Genomic DNA, 18,798 nt, shown 5'->3' on the forward strand with positions numbered 1-18,798 from the left:
CAGTGCCGAACAGAAGCCCTCTGTTCGGCAACACTCAACCGAACAGAAGCCTTCTGTTCGGCTGCACGGTGCCGAACAGAAGCCTTCTGTTCGGCACTGTGCAGCCGAACAGAAGGGTTCTGGTGCCAAATCGCGTGCCGTGCTGAATTTTGTGCCGAACATTTATGTATGCAATTGAATTATTTTCTTTGATATAGCCTAACATTGAATTTCTATATTTTCAGACATGGATCCCCGTCCCGCCAGAGTTAGACCTACGGCGTCAGTTAGGAGACGTCGTGCTAGGATTGCTTCTCCCGAGCCTGCTCATATGCCATCGGACTCTCCTGAGTCAGAGCATGATGATATGCCCGCTAGGGGCGAAGATGATGAGTCCGTTGGACCATGTCCAGGAGGTCCAGAGGATGAGTCCGTCCTGATTAGTTTCAGGACGCATATAGCAGCTTCCATCTGGAGGCAACAGGTATTGTTTATTTGTTATAGCATTATATTTTGTTTATTGATGTTTTATAAAGTAGTAGTAATTATACATTTATATTACAGGAACGAGCTCCACTAAAGTGCATGAACCATACTGCCAAGGTTGGTGAATGGAAGTGGTGGTCTTCAAACCAACCAAATACCAGGTTCAGAGCACTATTGAGGCAGTCGGGCCTCGTAGAGTTAGTACAGTGCTCTTATCGATTCATCGATAAGATTCTGATTTCGGGCTTCGTAGAGAGATGGCAGCCCGAGACGAACACCTTCCATATACCATTTGGCGAGATCACTATCACGTTGGATGATGTATCCGCCATTTTAGGGATTCCTGTCGCAGGTTCCTCAGTATCAGTTTTTCCTGAGAGGATGAGTGATCGGGATGCTGAGGAGCTACTTGTGGAGTTGTTGGGGGTGTCAGCTGGAGACGCGCGTCAGGAGGTATTGTCATCGCGCGGTCAGTCTGTGATGATGGAGTGGCTGAGGACTCAGTTTCACTCTGTATCTGATAGAGACAGGCAGCAGAGGATGGAGTGTGCAGCACGAGCCTATTTGTTATTTTTGTTAGGCTGCACACTCTTTGCTGATAAGAGTGGGACCAGGGTGCCTATAGCGTATCTGTGTTTACTGCGGGATCTGGATAGGGTGAGCACATATGCCTGGGGTACAGCTGCCTTAGCATATTTGTATCGGCAGTTGGGGATTGCGTCGAGGTCATCAGTGAGACAGATCAGTGGTTATATGACGCTTCTGCAGGCATGGATTTATGAGCATTTTCCAGCACTCAGTCCTCACCCGTCGCTCGAGTATACTGATGCCAGTCCCCGCGTGCACCGCTGGATGCCCGGTACTCCATCCCGTACCACGATGGACCATTTAGTGGTTCTACGTGAGTCATTGGACCTTTTGAGCATCGATGAGGTACGTATCATATTACCATTTGCTTGTGTTTGTCAGTACTTTTAATATGCGATATAGTATTAAACTGAAATGGACCTTTTGTTTTACAGGTTATTTGGGATCCCCATCATCGGCTTCGGGGAGATCGCCCATATATACCCGTCGCATTTTTTAGTGGCTCCATCAAGTGCCTTGATATCGTAGAACCCTATCATCCAGAAAGGGTTCTTAGACAGTTTGGTCGTATTCAGACCATCCCTCGAGCGCCACTAGCCCCTACGCGAGCCAACAGAGGTTCCACAGCAGGCTCGTACCGGATACATTACTCCTATATGGATCAGCTTTGGGAGCGGTGGGAGGACCACGTGCTGAGCCAGGCGAGCAGGAGCCACCCAGTTACCCGGCCATCAGACAGCGTACCGGGATACATGGAGTGGTATCTCCGTATCACGCACGTTGCAGTTCAGCCTCCTCATCTGCGCTCGAGTACTCATTCTGGAGCTAGGGGAGGTCATGATGATGCTGACATGCACCGGCGGCGTAATGCAGCTGCACTCGGTATCAGTACCGACATTGTACGGATGGGTCCCTCAGAGGCTACGTCACTAGGTGCCGGGCACCTATATGATGCTATTTCTCAGATGCATCAGGTACTTCTGGGTGATGAGCCTGGCCCGAGTACAGCACCCTCTCATTCGGATCCAGGACCCTCTCATTCGGACGTACAGCAGTACACGCGTCGACGATGGCGTCATAGGGATTGATGATGGAGCCTTTGTAATCTTTGTAAAGCCTTTGATATTAATGAAAAATATATATTTTTGGTACATTTACGTGTAATCTTTGTAAAGCCTGGCCCGTTCTATTTTACACAAATATAACAGTGCACATAACAATCAATCTAACAATGCGAAGACAGATATTTTTTGATTTATATTGATGATGGAGTTTCACAGTACATGACTCTAAGAGGCCAAAAAAAATTACAACTTTCAAAAATTGTACATATATAAATAATCAATCTAACTCTACTGTCTCGCTAATTATAACATTAGGTGAGATGCTCTCTTTGAACTGTTGAATCCATGCTTCATATGAATTTTCCCATCCGGTAGCACAAGGAAGATGATATTTTCGCCAGTTGGTCGCTACTGGCGGAACGGGATGTCCCGGCAACAAGAACACCTTCAAAATTAGAAATAAGAAAATATTAATAGCTACAAAATTATAAATAAGCAAAATTAAATAAGCAAAATTAAATATTCGCAAGTGTTGTGAACGTAGTACCTCAACAAAATGATTTCCATTTACGAATCCGATAGCGATATCTTTGCGGGATAGAAGAGGTACTGGCACAGAACGGAGAGGTAGGAAGGTCAGACATTGTTGCAACGAGAGATGGTATAGGACAACATTATAGCAGGATGCTATAAGATGACCCATGTCCGGCATAGTCATCCATCTGTCATATGGTGGACAATCATCATAATATGATAATGCATGAGTGATCTCAGCAATCGTCCCTTCCACACCATATAATGTGCGATAGTGGTCCGAATGACATTGCAACTCTTGCAATAAATCCTTCCTAACACGCACCCAGTCATCTTCTCCAAATCCCAGTAAGTCAGCTATTGCCCTAAATCCGCAATTCCCATCAGCTTTTACATCCTTGATATGCTGGATGTATGGTCTCAAGGCAGAAGGAATAGCATCAATATAGATAATGGGCGTATGTGACTGGGCTCTAGTACGAAAAATCTGCAAATAATATCAAATGATAGAAAATATGTAACAATGGCAGAACATGTCCCGTATCGGCACATCTCGGCACGGCACATCCCGTATCGGCACATCTCGGCACGGCACATCCCGTATCGGCACATCTCGGCACGACACGTCCCGACATGTCCCGTATCGGCACATCTCGGCACGGCACGTCCCGACATGTCCCGTATCGGCACATGACATACCGGCACGGCACGGACCGTCCCGTAGACGTTGTGATACCTATTGTAAGGAAATAAATATTTGGTACTTACCTTTTGCTTGGGCCGTCTCTTTTGAATCTGAGTAGATGGATTGCGGATGGTAACTTTCTCAACACCAGGTGAATAACTATCCTGTCCAGATAGAACCAACTCAAACGCAGACGGGTCACGTCGAGTAGACGTATCAACCTTCAGTGAAGCGCGCCCACGTGAACCGGTCTTCCGTTTTGCAGGCTCTAAAAGAGGTGTACTATCTGGACTTGCAATCTCTCGTAACTTCTTGATCATCTGCAATTGAGAAGCCCCATCTAACTTCTTGAATCGTAGCGCAATCAAATCTAACTCTGCATCACAACTCAACTGAATTGGCTGCACGGGGGGGTAGGCAGAATATCAAGTTTCCTCCAATGAGGATCTATGCAGTCGAGAGGAATGGGCCGACCTTCCACCCTGTACCGCGCAATCTGGTGAGCACATGGTATACCATGTGTGCGTCGAATAGCGCACCCACAATTTGAATCATCAAACCCAACTGAATTGGCTCGTTTCGATTGGGCGAGGACATGATTTAACGCACTTATAGATATGAAACCTCGCAACTCTTTGAATTCAGCTGGCTTGAAATTGTGCTGCACTACCAATAAACTCTTCTCCAATGAGGCTTTAACGGAGCTGTGCCGCAACTCAATCAATCCATGTATTCTAGTCCAAGATGACTCGAAACTTCCTTGGCTTGATCCAAGCTGCTTTTTGAGCTTTGCATGTGCACTCTCGACCCTAGTAAACAAATGAAAGTTAGATATAAGAATTGAGGCAAATTAAAATTAAATGAGTCTTTATTTGTGATACCTATTTGTCGTCACATTTCCGTAGTGCCTGCATGTATCAGTCCACGCCGCAACAAATCTTTCCTTGTATTTGCTCAGCCAAGTATCTGACACATACTGTAGTGCATCTGGATAGGTACCGAACTCTCTCTGCAGTGCACTCCAGCGATCATTATACTCGTCTTCCGTGGAGGACAGCACTAGTACATTCCAACTCATAATAAATTTATCCCATTTCTCCTTCAATTCGAAAAATTTTTTGCACTTGGCCAAAACATTCCTACTAATATGCCATCTACATAATAAATGTCTAGCAGTAGGAAATACTCTATGAATTGCATTCATCAAAGCCAAGTCTCTATCTGTAACAATCAACTCAGGCAAAACATCATCAGCTATGACACTGCGCAATCTCTCTAATGCCCAAGTATAGCTTTCTTCCCCTTCAGAATTTAAGTATACAAAAGCAACTGAAAATGTCATGTCAGTAGATGTCACCCCCACAATCTCTAAGAGCGGAAGACGATACCTATTCGTCTTGTACGTGCAATCCATTATCAACACACGGAGAAATGCACGGAACAAATCAATGCTGCCAGGGTGTGCCCAAAATAAGTCATGCACAACATCCGTATTAGTACAATTCCTATGCCACTCAATATATTTAGCCTCTGATAATTTACCTAATAGATGTTGCATTTCAGACCTCCCGGCTTTCTCTGCAACCTTAAACCGTTGACGTACATTGTAGATAGTCTTGATAGTCGTAACATTGAGGGCATCTCTTTCCTTCAATGTGGATAATATGTCCTTTGGACGAACCAAACTCTTCGACATATCCACTAACAATTCCGTCTCCTGCTCAGATAATCTCCCTGCATATGAGTGCCCCTCCAGATTCTCTGCAGCGGGATGATTGTGCACTCCACATACGACCAGTAATATCCAATCATCCGCAGTATCCAATTTCTTTCCTCTTAATGCAAAAGGGCATCCACACTTCTTTGTCCCACAGGCAGTCTTTATTCGCTTTTCTTTTGTAGTTCGGTACGTCCCACCCCTCTCACAACCTAACGTAATTCTGGGTTTCTTAGAAATGGTACCTGCATCGGATGATTTGATTACAACAACAAAACCATTTCGCCTCCCAGCTTCACGACACCAATTACACAAGTCCTCTCTACTCTTGAAGATCTATACATTAAACAATTTATGTAAGTACACAGTTGTAAAAATAGCTCGCTAAACTAATACAAAATTGCACAATATATTATAATACCTCGTAAGTTGTAAATTCGCTTGTGTAATCCAGTACAAATTCTGATCCAATTATACTCGATTCGGTTGTAGCATAGCCCTACATATAAAATAATTTATCACCAAGAATTAATGAATCAGAGGATGTGTTCGGCACAAAATTCAGCACGGCACGCGATTTGGCACGAGAAGGCTTCTGTTCGGCTGCAGAGTGCCGAACAGAAGCCTTCTGTTCGGCTGCAGTGTGCCGGACAGAAGCCTTATGTTCGGCACTGTGCAGCCGAACAGAAGCCTTCTGTTCGGTAGAGCGTTGCCGAACAGAAGGCTTCTGTTCGGCACTATGCAGCCGAACAGAAGCCTTTTGTTCGGCGATCCAGTGCCGAACGGAGCACGAACCGTGAAAAAAAAAAAACTTTCGAAACAAGGTGGAATACGTACCTTTGCGGCCGATTCTTCGTCCCAAATCACTAGTTGCTTGTTCATGCTTCGAATGGGGCTTAAATCTCCTTCAAAGATCGCCTAAACGATGTAAATGGATCGAGGGGTTTAAGGGGGGTTTGAGGGGTGGTTTTTTTTTTCCTTTTCAAAACGAAACGGAGGAGGAGACGGAGGAGGAGGAAGGAGGGTGTACTGAGAAAATTTCAAGGGCAATATGGTAATTACACTAAAGGTTAGTTTGGGTTTTTTTTTTTTGGTTTTTGGGGGGTGTCCTGATTGAGGGGATGCAGCTTGGTGACATTTCCCCTTAATAGCAGAAACTTCGGGCATAAGGACAGTCAGGTCATGCGTTTAGAATGTTGACACGTATAAGCTGATGTTCTACATTGGAAGATGCGAAATATTATGTAAGCTGATGTACTACATGAGAAGATACGGAATATTAATTATATAAGGTGATACTCTACATGAGAAGATACGAAATATTATATAAGCTGATGTTCTACATGAGAAGATAACGAAATAATGTCCCTCGCCCTAATACAACAAGAATAAATTTCATTCGTTGATTTCCCAGTTCGCTGTGTAGCATTAACCATGCACCTCAAGAAGTCAACCAGGCGTCCAGGGCCGCTGTGCAAAAAAAAATTCATGCCTTCTTGAAAGGCAGATGTGACCACCAAGCACAAGGACAACCTGGATTCCAAGCCTTACTACCTCTGAATTCATATCCATGCGCTGGAAAACACAGCACGCTTGCCAAAGTTTAATTTTTGAGTTCAGTCGGCAACAAAAAGCAACCTTCCCATATTCTCGAAACACGAGTGGTTATGCCAAAGCACCATACAACAGAAACCACAAAATTGTCAGAAAAGTTAGTTTTCTAACAATGGCTAATGTCTTCATTTGGATACAAATAGGCTTCTGTAAGTAATACAGTAAAACTATTTTTCTATTGATTAGTTTGAAGTTACAAATTGAACCCTAGACGGTAACTGTGATATTTGAGGTCATTCTCACCACTAGCAAAGGTTTGCAGTTTTCTTACAGCAGATCAAAATGTGTCTAATTAAAAATGCTACTTTCCCTTCTATGCACATATTTCAGTTTCCAGTAACACCCCTCATATTTCAGTTCCCTCAGAGCCCAAGAATATCAAATTCGTGTGGCATGAAATCTTCACTTGGTCTGTAGTATTTGTCAGGAGAGTACAAGCTCAAATTTGTTACTTGGCTGGTGTACAAGCAAGCAAACCTCTCAACCTGCACATCCACCAAAGAAAATCAAAAACTAACATAGAAAATAACAAAACATATATAGTGTCAATCCCCCCCACCTCCCCATTCAGCTCTATCTAATAAACAAAATTTCATAAAAAAAACAAGGTTATACAAGAAAAGACACCTGATGAGCAAAACGAGAATTTTGGAAGCCAGTCTTCATGAGTTGTCCCCAGACCTTATGAAACTAGATTTAGATAAAGAAAACAAAAGACGATCACTCTCAGAATTAAACAGGAAAACAATAATGATCACCAGAAGATGCACACTAAACCAAGCAATCAGAAGAAACTGATGAGCATAACAAACACACACAAAAAAAAAGTATACTTCAGCAACAGCAATTATCTACTACAATATCATTTCTTTGTTTGTCAAGTGTAAGTATGCATGCATGTGCCAGCATGCTTCATACTGAGGGTAAGGATCACTTCAGCATTTAGCAGTGTCTGTACTTTGAGAGTAATCTTTGAATGTCTGTCGAGCGAAACAAATAAACTAAAGAAATCATGAATTATTCAAGCATGATTTGAACATGACAGCATACAATGAAAAATTATACATACTGTATCGACTACAAAAGCAAAATAACAGTATACATAGTTCCAAGAATTTGTAAGGTTCTATATCAATAGACCAAGAGTTCCATGTTTTCCCCCCTTCTTTCAAGGTCAACATATTTGTACATCAAGTTACAGGGATGAAATGGTTGATGTTACCATCTGATGGTATTCCCGCTGAGCGTCATGATGAAGGTGTCGAACATTCTCCCTTTGTAACTAACACACAGAAGAAATATTGACATAGTAAGGAAATTTTATGTCCAAAGAATATCACAAGCCATATACAAGAGAAATTATTTAAACAGATTTCAATATCCTATCAGATGTCATTGCTTCTGCCAGTTTGCAAACTATGACTACTGATGGGATTAATTCCCATATAAGAGTGGATATTGGTTATTAGCTAATAACCTCTAGGGATCAGTAAATGAACTGATACATCAAGAATATACCTAGTAACATAATATTTGAGGCAAATCATGGTCATGTTGGCATGAGAAGTAGTCTCCCAAGAAAACAAAAATGCAGGACCTTTCCAGGAACATAAATAACTCATATGGCAGAGTGATCTCATCAGCAAGATAATCTCTCATGTTAAAGTAAATGATAAAAATGGGTATATGGATGAGAAAAGGACATCAACTGGCAGGTTAAAACACCGTTCTGACCTAGTATGAGAATGCCAACATAACGAACAAGTTGACTAATCAGGTTATTGCATCAGGATGTAATGAAAACAGAGACGACTTGACATACAACAATCAATAGTTGCCATCATAAAAGATACTTAGGGCCTGTTTGGATGCAGGCATAGTACATTTTTGGATATGTTGAACCTTCGGTCCAAGGTAAGGTGAAGGTTACCATCTCCAGAAAACAATTACTTCAGTGTGGCTTCCACAGATATTGTAATCTAAAAATACAGGTGATTTAACTTACCCCGGTTTGTAGGGTTTCAACTTTCAATAATCTCAATTTTATGCAATGAGAAGGTCTCATCCCTCCTATTGTTAACTACCTTATTGGTAACCACATGTGGAGAAAATTGATGGTTAGATTATTCAGCCATCCAAACAGCCCATTAATGAAATCAGGATGCTTCAGGAAAATCAAGTACCAGGAAGTAGCTCTACACCAACGTGAAAAAAGAATGCTGAATGTTGATATTGATTACATACAAGTCAGCCAAGCAGGTTATCACGGCAGGATGCTTCGCGCAAACAGAGCAACCAGATGTACACTAGCCATCAGAGTTCTAAATCAAAGACTTGATGTCTTGCTTATTTGCTTACATGGCATAAATATGATCATTTTCAATCAGTAATTAGGTTGATGTTATTAGTATAAATTAACATGTGCAAGCATTGGCACTGTTGAATACCAGAGTTTGGTCTGTAATGAATTCTTGGTGAGTTAAGACACATACGCCTTACTACTCTGCCAGTTAACATGGAAGAAAGAATATGGTGTAAATGATAAGAATGATGGATAATTGGATCTCTCCCTCTCTCTCTACCTACCTGCCTTCCCTCCTTATTCGAACTAAAAAATTAAAAAAGAAATTCAATAATTTCACAGTGAGAAAGAGTCATGCTCACTTAGCCATATAGAAACTATTTTCATTTCAAGTGATTTAATGAAATGACAATTTTTAAAATCATTTATAAAATTGGAATTCAAAGCTTCCTCTATAAAGATGTTTATGAGTTCTTCCTAGAGGTTATTGTGTAAAATACTATATATTAGTCAGCTATAACATATTGTGAGTCTGTGACTATCAATATTGTTACTAGGACAGCAACTCACCTCCAACTGATGAAGTTCAGATGATAAATGTAGCTTTCTATCAATTTCAGGGTCTTCAAACCTGAACCAAAAGACAAATTCGATAAGCCCAAAAAAATCGAATAAGCAAATTGTACAGAAGTCATTTAGAAAAAACTAAATACCTAAATCAATACACAAGATAGACAATATCCTACACTTCTTAGTTTCATCGGAAAGTGGATGATGCCACCATAGAGGGTTAGCGAACTGTTCCAAACCGGAACCATAGGTTGGACCAAGGTTTCGGCTCGGTAAGAGGTCTGAATCGGGTCGAACTGCACAGAATATATGCAGTACTGAAAAAATATATGCAGTACCCATATTAGGGTTCTACATTAATTCAAATTAGAATTACTTTTTTAGATATCTTATAATTAAATATTAATTTCTTATTTTAATATAATAAAAAATAATTAAAAAAGATAAAAATATGAAAACTAGTATAATGCTGGCATATTTTCTGAAAAAATTCAACCATTTTTGTATTAAAATTTAAATTATATAATTTTCAAGTATTTAATTACTGAATAATTATTAATTCATCTAAAAATCATGAAAAATATGGTAATATGTCTTGGTAACTTAGGCATATTTTCTAGGACAACATGCATAGTTTTTACATAATACTATAAATTATCACCCATATTAAGCAAAATTTAAATTATAAAGTCGCTAACTTATCAAAAAATATGTTTATTCTTTAAAAAGTGCCGATCCACTTTATGTAATTTATGGTGATAAAAGTGGTGGTTTATGATGTATGTTCATCAAACTTGCGGAATAGATTCAAAAAGCAAGAAAAAAGATAGAGATGCCAACATAGGCTAGGAGGATAGTGTGATGATTTCATGCTAGCACCACCTAAAGGCGCAAGTGGAAGGGATTGAGTGACGAGATTGCAGCAGCAAGTAGTTGGTGGTTACCTCGAAGTGGTTGCTTATAAAAAATATCCATAAGAGGTCCAACAATTAATAAAGAAGAACTTTCACGACTTCAGGAAGAGTAAGAGGAAAGGTACAGAAAAACAAGCAGAGATTGAATATTGGGTAGCTGAGCCACCATAATATCCCTTGAGGGATCCAAAGAACTATGAGATGTTGAATCCAGAAGACATGTAGGAGGCTCAGATTCAGGCTACTATACAGGACAGTATAAATGATCAATGGCAGAGAAGGAGGTTTCCAGGCACCAGGCACAATTTGGAGTTTTGGACCCTCACAATACAAGGGGGCTTCGATTCTAGGTCCGTCAAGACAGCTCCAGGCTATAGGAAGAGCAAGTTTGTGAGGAACGTTATAAGTAAAGATAGCAACTTGATAGCATCTATGCTTGGAGCCTTTACCAGCAACAAGGAGAGAAGCTCAAAGATATGCCAACTAGAGCCAACATTTATGACATAGATCCACATGCCTTTTCCAACAGAGACTCAAAGTAGCAGAAGATTGATTGTATGTTTGTTAAGAATAATAAAAAGGATATAGAAATATTGCCTCATGGTTCCACTTCAATTACATCTTTGCAAATGCCATAGACAACATCTATTATCGATCTACTATTAAATCCATCTAGAGAATTGGTTAGGGTGTTGATCCTCTTGGGCTGAAGGATATATATATGGTGAGCTGCTTGATAGTAATAAAGAGGGACTAAATAGATGGCTAGCTTCCTATCAGAGCAAGTGAGACACCTATGGCATGCCAAAGCATCATTTTTTGACGAACTTGATTTAGCTTGAAGGAGCACGCAATTGATCAAATAGGGAAACAACATATCATGCAGGTGGCTATTGATAATAAGCTAGAGTACAAGGTTGCCAAGGATATTCTGATGATCATGAGGCCACACATTTTCTAGACCCCATGTATTGCCCACTGCATTAACTAAATGTTGATACACATTGACAAGATCCGCAGGGTGAAGCAAGAGCTAAAGACAGCCAGACCACCATAAAATTCATATATAACTATACATGGATTTTGGCTTTGATGAGAAAATATACTAGGAGTGAGATACTAGGGGTCTAGGGCTAGTAGTCTCATTTTGCCATGCGCTACATTGCACTTAATAGCATTCATGAGAAGGCATGCTTGCTTCAGAATTATGAGTGCTGAGTGGCAGGAGAGTAAATATGTCCATAGTGGCATGGAAGGGAGTCAGGTAGAGGGCTTGGTTCCAAGCCAACAATTTTGGAAACAGGCCGAGAGAGTAGATAAGGCAATCACACCACTATATCGAGTGCCTAGGGCTAAAAATAGCAAGAGATACCCCCAGATGGATTTTTTGTATCGTATGATGATGATTGCCAAGGCTCGATCAAGTAGATAGACTCAAAGTATGATTTTTGGACACCATCTCTAACTGATCTAATGTTTTATATAAATAATGTCTAATATGCAATTTACTTAATTGCAATCGCAACCAAATAGTGGTTTCATTTTAGAATATCACCGAAAAACCTAAAGAGGTTAGCAAGTCAGATCCTCTCCTAAATAGTCTCCTCCATTGGCTATGAACGCAACTAGTCAACCTTCTTAATATATAGTCAATAGAAGAACCACCTAATATAAAAGAGATCGAATGACTTGTTATACGTGCATGGCAATATATGACTTGGATTGAAGTGCATCTAGGAGGAGGTGGAGTTCAAGTACGATGATCCACTTCACAATGACTTTATGATAAAGAGGATTTGATGGTTGGTTGGCTTGAAGACCAATAGAAGCAGCCAGAGCTTAATGAGCTAGGATCGTATCCTCGATCGGATAGTTCCACAGTAAGAAAGGTTGTGGAGAACACTAAGCAATAGGTAAAGCGACACATACTACACTCACAATCGACCAAGCAACCACAAAGGTCATACAAAGCCGATCAGGATTGCAAGGGTTTAAATCTGAGATATCCTCTAGAGATGTGATAGGGAGATATTAAAGAAGAGGTCACCATGGTACCCAGTCTAGTCAGGGAGGTAGAGCTAGTCAAGATGGTGGGCATAGATGAGCCACCTACGAAAACCAAAAAAGCAAGGGAAACCATGAAAAGAAAGCAAATTTTTAGAGAAACAAGAAAAGATAAGGAAGAAACTTGTGGATCCATTGGAAGAGTTGACGAGAAGCCTATTTACCCAAATATTGAGACTATTGAGCCCTCGGATTACTGGTTGCCTAGATGATCTCCTGATACAAGCGATGATAATGATGATAGTTCGAGCGACAGCATTTGTTGGCCAAGGAAGTAGCAATGGACATGGCGAGGGTGCACAGGACTTCACAACCACCTGGGATCCTAGTTGATTCACCAGCTGTCACAATTCACTCATATCACACAAGATAGGAACACAACACGTCCTAGAGCTGATGAGCGTACGAGAGCATACAAGAGATGAGCCTCTTGAGATGGTTCAAGATACAACACTACTATAGATGATAGAGCATGTGGAGTAGATTCCCTAGACCTATCTGGATCATCATCATATAGTGGGTCCTATTTTCCACAACTAGGGTATAACCCATATGGATATCCTACATCTAAGACATCATATTCAAGTAACTACTACCTTCCATGATCTTAGCTAGATAATGGGTCGGATTTCGTCGCGGCAATCTTCCCTCAGATGGGATGGCCAACCCAAGAATTTGCATTGAAGTTAGATCCAACACCCCTAATATGGACAACATCCTGATGTCTACAAGAAGCGTAGACACTCCACAAGAAACTACCGGTACATATTTTCTAGTCAAATCAATCTGATATATGCATCTCTAAGATAAAAAATAAGCATTGTCTATGTTAATTATTACAATTGCATCTATGAAGCAAATATACGATCTCCAAAGACCAGTATGACATAAAATCATGGTATGCTGAACCGGCCCGTACCGGCCGGCTCGGCCCGTACCAAACCGGTCTGGTGGCTTACCGGTACGATTCCGTCGTGGAAACCGGTTCGCGCCGGAGCCAGAGAAGAAAAGGAGAAATAGCGAGCGAGCAGAGAACGGAGAGAAAGGCTGCTGCCTGCGGAGGAAAGCAGGGGACGGTGGAGGCCGCGGAGGGGCGGCAAATGCTGCGGCCGCGGAAAAAAAATGAGAAATTTTTAATTAAAGTCGGCAAAAATGCTCTGCCAACTCAAATTAAAAATCTCCAAAAAAATTTTCGCAGTCGTGTCTCCTATTTCAAAAAAAAACAGGGGACGCGACTGCAGCTTTAGCCTCCATCGGGCCCCCGCGGCCTCCCCGCGTTCCTCCACGGGAGTCCGCGGCCTCTCCTCCCTACCCTGCTCGCTCGCTATTTCTCTTTTTCTTCTCCAGTTCCGGCTCCGGCTCCGGTTCCAGCTCCGCTCTTCCGGTACGGGCCCGGTACCGAACACGCTAAATTAGTTCGATCGCCGACTGGTATGTCTTTCGGTACCAGTTCAGCATATTTTGAATAAAGTAACATTAAAATATCCTTAAATTCATAATTTAAACATTCATATCTTTAAAATAATCCTCAAAAAACAAAAAAAAAATCAAAAAATAGCATGCCAGCACCAAGCTGGTTAGCTAGACCATACTAAGGCCCCGTTTGGCAGAGCTGTTGGCAGTAGAGCTTTCGAAAGTAGAGCTTTTTGAAGTAGAATTTTTATAAAAAGCTATTTGCTGTTTGATAACTACATTTCTAAAGTACTGTGAAACTTTAATATGTATTTGGTAAACAAACTGCGAAAATACTTTTGGTATAACAAAATGACCATAAAGAATATTGCATAGTATTATACAACAGAGCATAATAAAATATAATATATATTAATACATAAATATATGATATAGTATAATATTACTGTAATATAATATTATATTATGATAATATAGTAATACAATATTGTATACTATAGCATAATAATATAACATAATTTGATATTATATAACATATTATGTCAATGTATTATGATATAATGTAATATAATATTATATTTATAGTATAATACAATAATAAAGATATAAAACATTATAATTATTATCATTATATATTAATATTATCATTTTCTATAATTATAATATTTTATTATGAATATTTTGGTCTAGAATGAAAAAAAAAATTATCAATCAAAACAGCTTTCCGGCGCATGCTAAAAGTGCTTTTCTGAAGAAGCTCCAAAATAGAGCTTCTCCCAGAAAGCTGTTTTAGCTTTCCGATTTTTTTACCAAGCACCCCTATTCCATCTAAAAGTACTTTTGGAGAGTCAGCAAGTGCTTTCTGGTCCACCAAAAGCTCTGCCAAACGGGGCCTAAGTATTGGTAGTACGAAACGATACCATACCATACCGATCCCTCACCAGTATAATAATAGTATTCAAATGGCGGAGCTTGCCACCATATTATTTCTAGAACACATTGACGAGGGACAAAATCTTAAAGCTAGAACACCAATCTTTAATCTAACACATTCAGTAGAAGTTTAAGATGGAAAGCACCACACTCTAACCCCTAAAGCCCACTCTTTGGGCAAAACCTCTTAAAAGGTTAAAAACAATTAATTGCAAATAGAAATATTGGAGTAAATCAATATTGTGTTGGGTCCAAGTCAAAATCTTTCAAAATCTCCCTTAACCCTATGTTCCTCTGATTACCTTTTTTGCTAGGCATAGAAACGTATTCCCTATACTTTTCTAAAGGGCTAGTAATGGAATTGTGAGCAAGTAGTAGCTAACACCAAGAGGGAGCAGAGACCGGTAATTGTTGTAGCAATTACAATATGTGGTGACACAATAGCAAAGGATGAAGGGGCAACTTGATTGACGAGGTTACGCTTCGAAGATCAACATGCAAATAGAAGCAAACTGGACTGAAATTGGTGAAGGTTATGCTTCACTTGGTTCTTCACCAAGTGAAGAACCCTTCACTTGGTGAAGAAAATTGAAGAAAATTCTCTCAAAAAGAATTTTATTAATATCTCAAAAGGCTACCATATATAATGTATTAGACGTATATCTATAGGACATGATCTCCTAATCCTAATTTGGGCATTAAACCCGATGCAGAATCATACTCAAAATAGGATTCGACAATAAGAAAACATGGTAGAATTATTCTACTACAAATAAGGAAAGCTAGTTAAAACCTGATATTGTTTCTAATGAAAAATTTATAAGAAAATTCAGTGAAAACCTCTAAATCCTGCTCATTGCACGCTCGCTCATGAGATGGGAATAAATCAAATATTTGCTTGTTGAAGATTTCGCCAATGAATCTACTCGCACTTGCGACGTTTGGCATGAACTAGCTAGTCATAATACCTGTTGGCTGCACCTTATGCTCCATCAGGTGGTTAGCAACCTTTCTAACCCTTATAGAGACTAAACAGTCTTAGACACATTGAGATCAACTTTAATATGGAGGTGGTTGAGTTGAAACCTGGTCTACCCATTTAGGTTAGCCCCAGGTTAGGATGAGCTGGGTCAAAATCCTGCTCACTCAAGTTGAACTAGGACAAAGTCAGTATAGCTCTGATTTGGTCCATTTGTATTCTAATTTCTACCTATATTAACACACAATGGAGTAGGCAACAAGAAAAGAAGCTCAATTGGTTCAAGTAAATCAGAGCAGATATATGATAATCCACCAAAAAAATCATTTTTCAATAGAGAAAATTGACACCAATCCTTGAAAGGTCACTTGTCAATATCATATAAAGAATGAAACATGGTCACCTCAATGTCACTATTATCTTCCTTTCCAAAAAAATGATCTTCAATTAGAATCCACCAAGAAGTGAAAAACATAATGTAGTTCGACATACTGATAGTAAGCTGTTTATGTTTTCGCTCCATTATTTCATAACCAGCAAAATTTCTCAGAATTATGAGCTTATGCTGAGGTTTTATTAATATCCACATAATATTTCTTCTGATGTATGATGCCTTCCAGCAAAATCACTCAGAATTATGAGCTCATGCTGAGGTTTTATTTATATCCAAATAAATATTTCTTCTGATGTATGATGCCTTCTTATTTATTTAAGCATTTAACAGACCCACTAAGCATCAACATTAAAATGGTATCTACAGGATATCTATGTTCATAAAAAACAATAAGAATTTCAATTTCAAGCAGTAACTCTCCTCACAGACTTGCTTACCTGAGAGTCCATTTCAGGCGATGAAGTTTATCCTCAACAAGATCCTGCTCTCTCCTTAATTGTCGAAGCATCTGAATAGAAAATATACCAAAAGGAAAGGAATGAAAGAAATGTTCATTACTTGGGCATTCTAATCAGGTATAAATTAAGAATAGTACAATACAAACTAATGTTCTTGTAATTTCCAATTTAGCATATAAATTCCAGAATTTCAAACTTCAATGAAAATTATTTGGCTAGGCATTAATGCTAGCTTCCAACACTGCACTAAAAGTGTACTTTTTTCCTGCATATATTACTTCCTCAATGGCAATGCTCATGGGATAGTTGGAATTCATCTGTCTGATTTGTCTGACCCTCATATGAGAACTTCATAATTTACATCTTTCCACTTAAATTCTGAAAATTCAATAGTTATGGATCCCAAAAAAAAAGATCAAACTTTGAGCATAAAGTTAAAATCATATTAGCTTACGCTAGGACAAACTCAGGTTTTATCTGTATTAAAAAGTCTAGCCTATAAATGATTTAGATCAATGTATTTGTGTTGCCTGTTGGATCATAGTGACATGGACATTATGAAGGAATTAGACAATACACATTATTAATTACACCAGGGGAAGAACTAGTTAAGTCTAATTGAGTTTCCTTCCATCATAATTGTGGTACTTCATTATTCTCAGCCCATCACTTTGCAGTGCTCTCCAGAAGTAGATTAAATCATTAGGTATCTGAGCAGAAGCTTATGTTAAGGATTTTTATTTACTAGAGCAATGAGTTATTCAAAGAATTATCACGTCAGTTTCACAAAGGGTTTTGCCATTCATCTTGAGAACATATGAAATAACCATGACAAACTATATGCATCTTGTTGCCATGAGTAAGGGATGCTAGCAGAAAACCCTTCAAAAAATAAAAAATGAAATCAATTTACATATCATTATCAAGGACAAGACATAAAATGCCACATGGAGTTTTCATGCTTTATAATGTCAACACAGCTATAAGCAGCCAAACTTCCAATATTGCACATTTTCCTATAAACTAACCAACATAATAATTACTATGGACAACCAGTGTCAATTAATGAAAGGAAATTGTCGAAATCATAAAGGAATAAAAGTTCCATAGTACCTTACGGAAATCCATATTTTTCCTAAGAAGCTTAACCTCCTCTTCCAACTCAGGAACAACAAGCATTGTTCTCCAACCTAAACCCAGAAACTTCAAATTGTGAAACTGACACAAAGAGACAGCCATGCACTTTTTTTCCAAGAAAATCTAAAAAAAAAAAAAGAAGGAACAAGGACCAACATATATGAAGGACAAAGTAAAAATCTACAATGCAGTAGATACTGGAGAGAAACAACACATAACTATTATATCAATTGTTATGCGTCTGCCTGAAATAAATTCTTTTCCTCCAATAAAAAAACTTAGATAAACTAATGAATTTAAGAGTTTTATAAGCCATTGATTTGTTTCTAATAGCAAGCATAAAATTTTTCATATCAATAGATCTTCAACAAAAACACATAGTGATAGTACAGATGAACCCTAACAAACTTCTCAAGAAAAGCCTTAAAAATTCACAGACAAGGATATGAATACCTCCAGAGATAAAACTACTTAGAATCGATATAGCGGACATTTATAAATTATCCCAACTATGTAGTCAATTTATGATAGTTTGAAAGAGGTTACCATGTCTATTAACAAGTTTGCATTTTATATAAATTAAAATGATAAGAAATCAAAGTCATACAAACAATAATGTGGAAGACATACAAACAGGCTCAAAGTCTGTTCTGTAATTTACACTGGCAGAAACTATTCCAGATAAGCCAGCACCCTCAGTGGGATATCTTAGGGTTATAGATGTCATCAAACAAACAACATAAGAGCTTAATCAAACTTAAAATACATCAACTTCCAACATTGCTACCTTATTGGCATTTAAAGGAGGATGGCATGTTTATATAGAAAACTAAGAGCCTCTTTGTTGTCATGGCTCTTTGGTGTTTTTGTTTCTTTACAAACTAGTGAAATACTACACAGAGATTGATGTTGAAGATAGCATTTGCACATAATTTCTGCTATTCTTTGCTTTTATTTTACTCTTTAT

At 39.0% G+C, this 18,798-nt stretch overlaps 2 protein-coding genes across 5 annotated transcripts in view; both read right to left on the bottom strand.

The window, feature by feature from the left end:
• Window positions 1-2,394: 2,394 nt before the first annotated feature.
• On the bottom strand, window positions 2,395-6,699 carry LOC149752785 (protein FAR1-RELATED SEQUENCE 5-like). 4 transcript variants are annotated; one of them, XM_089925254.1, is made up of 4 exons: window positions 5,891-6,699; window positions 5,475-5,552; window positions 2,665-5,389; window positions 2,395-2,562 (listed from the first exon to the last, which is right to left on the bottom strand). In XM_089925254.1, exons 1-3 carry the CDS (start codon window positions 5,933-5,935, stop codon window positions 4,205-4,207), a joined length of 1,308 nt encoding a protein of 435 aa, XP_089781380.1. In that variant the 5' UTR covers window positions 5,936-6,699; the 3' UTR covers window positions 2,395-2,562; window positions 2,665-4,204. The 4 variants fall into 4 exon arrangements, with proteins under 4 accessions (XP_089781380.1, XP_089781382.1, XP_089781383.1 ...); XM_089925256.1 differs by lacking the exon at window positions 5,891-6,699 and having other exon boundaries at window positions 2,395-3,138; window positions 3,420-5,389; window positions 5,475-5,876; XM_089925257.1 differs by lacking the exon at window positions 5,891-6,699 and having other exon boundaries at window positions 2,665-3,138; window positions 3,420-5,876.
• A 122-nt stretch (window positions 6,700-6,821) lies between these two features.
• The window catches only part of LOC103705362 (HAD-superfamily hydrolase, subfamily IG, 5'-nucleotidase), a 56,025-nt gene continuing 44,048 nt past the window's right edge, over window positions 6,822-18,798 (bottom strand). The window contains exons 14-19 of the mRNA XM_008789030.6: window positions 17,808-17,884; window positions 16,674-16,744; window positions 9,540-9,600; window positions 7,890-7,949; window positions 7,295-7,357; window positions 6,822-7,152 (exon numbers count right to left, since the gene is read on the bottom strand). Coding sequence (XP_008787252.3) covers window positions 7,030-7,152; window positions 7,295-7,357; window positions 7,890-7,949; window positions 9,540-9,600; window positions 16,674-16,744; window positions 17,808-17,884 — 455 coding nt within the window. The 3' untranslated portion in view covers window positions 6,822-7,029. The remainder of the gene's footprint in view (window positions 7,153-7,294; window positions 7,358-7,889; window positions 7,950-9,539; window positions 9,601-16,673; window positions 16,745-17,807; window positions 17,885-18,798) is intronic.

Source organism: Phoenix dactylifera, chromosome 9 (genome assembly GCF_051530095.1).
Source record: "Phoenix dactylifera cultivar Ajwa chromosome 9, Ajwa_hap1_PhDact_Kaust_v1.1, whole genome shotgun sequence".
NCBI lineage: Eukaryota > Viridiplantae > Streptophyta > Magnoliopsida > Arecales > Arecaceae > Phoenix > Phoenix dactylifera.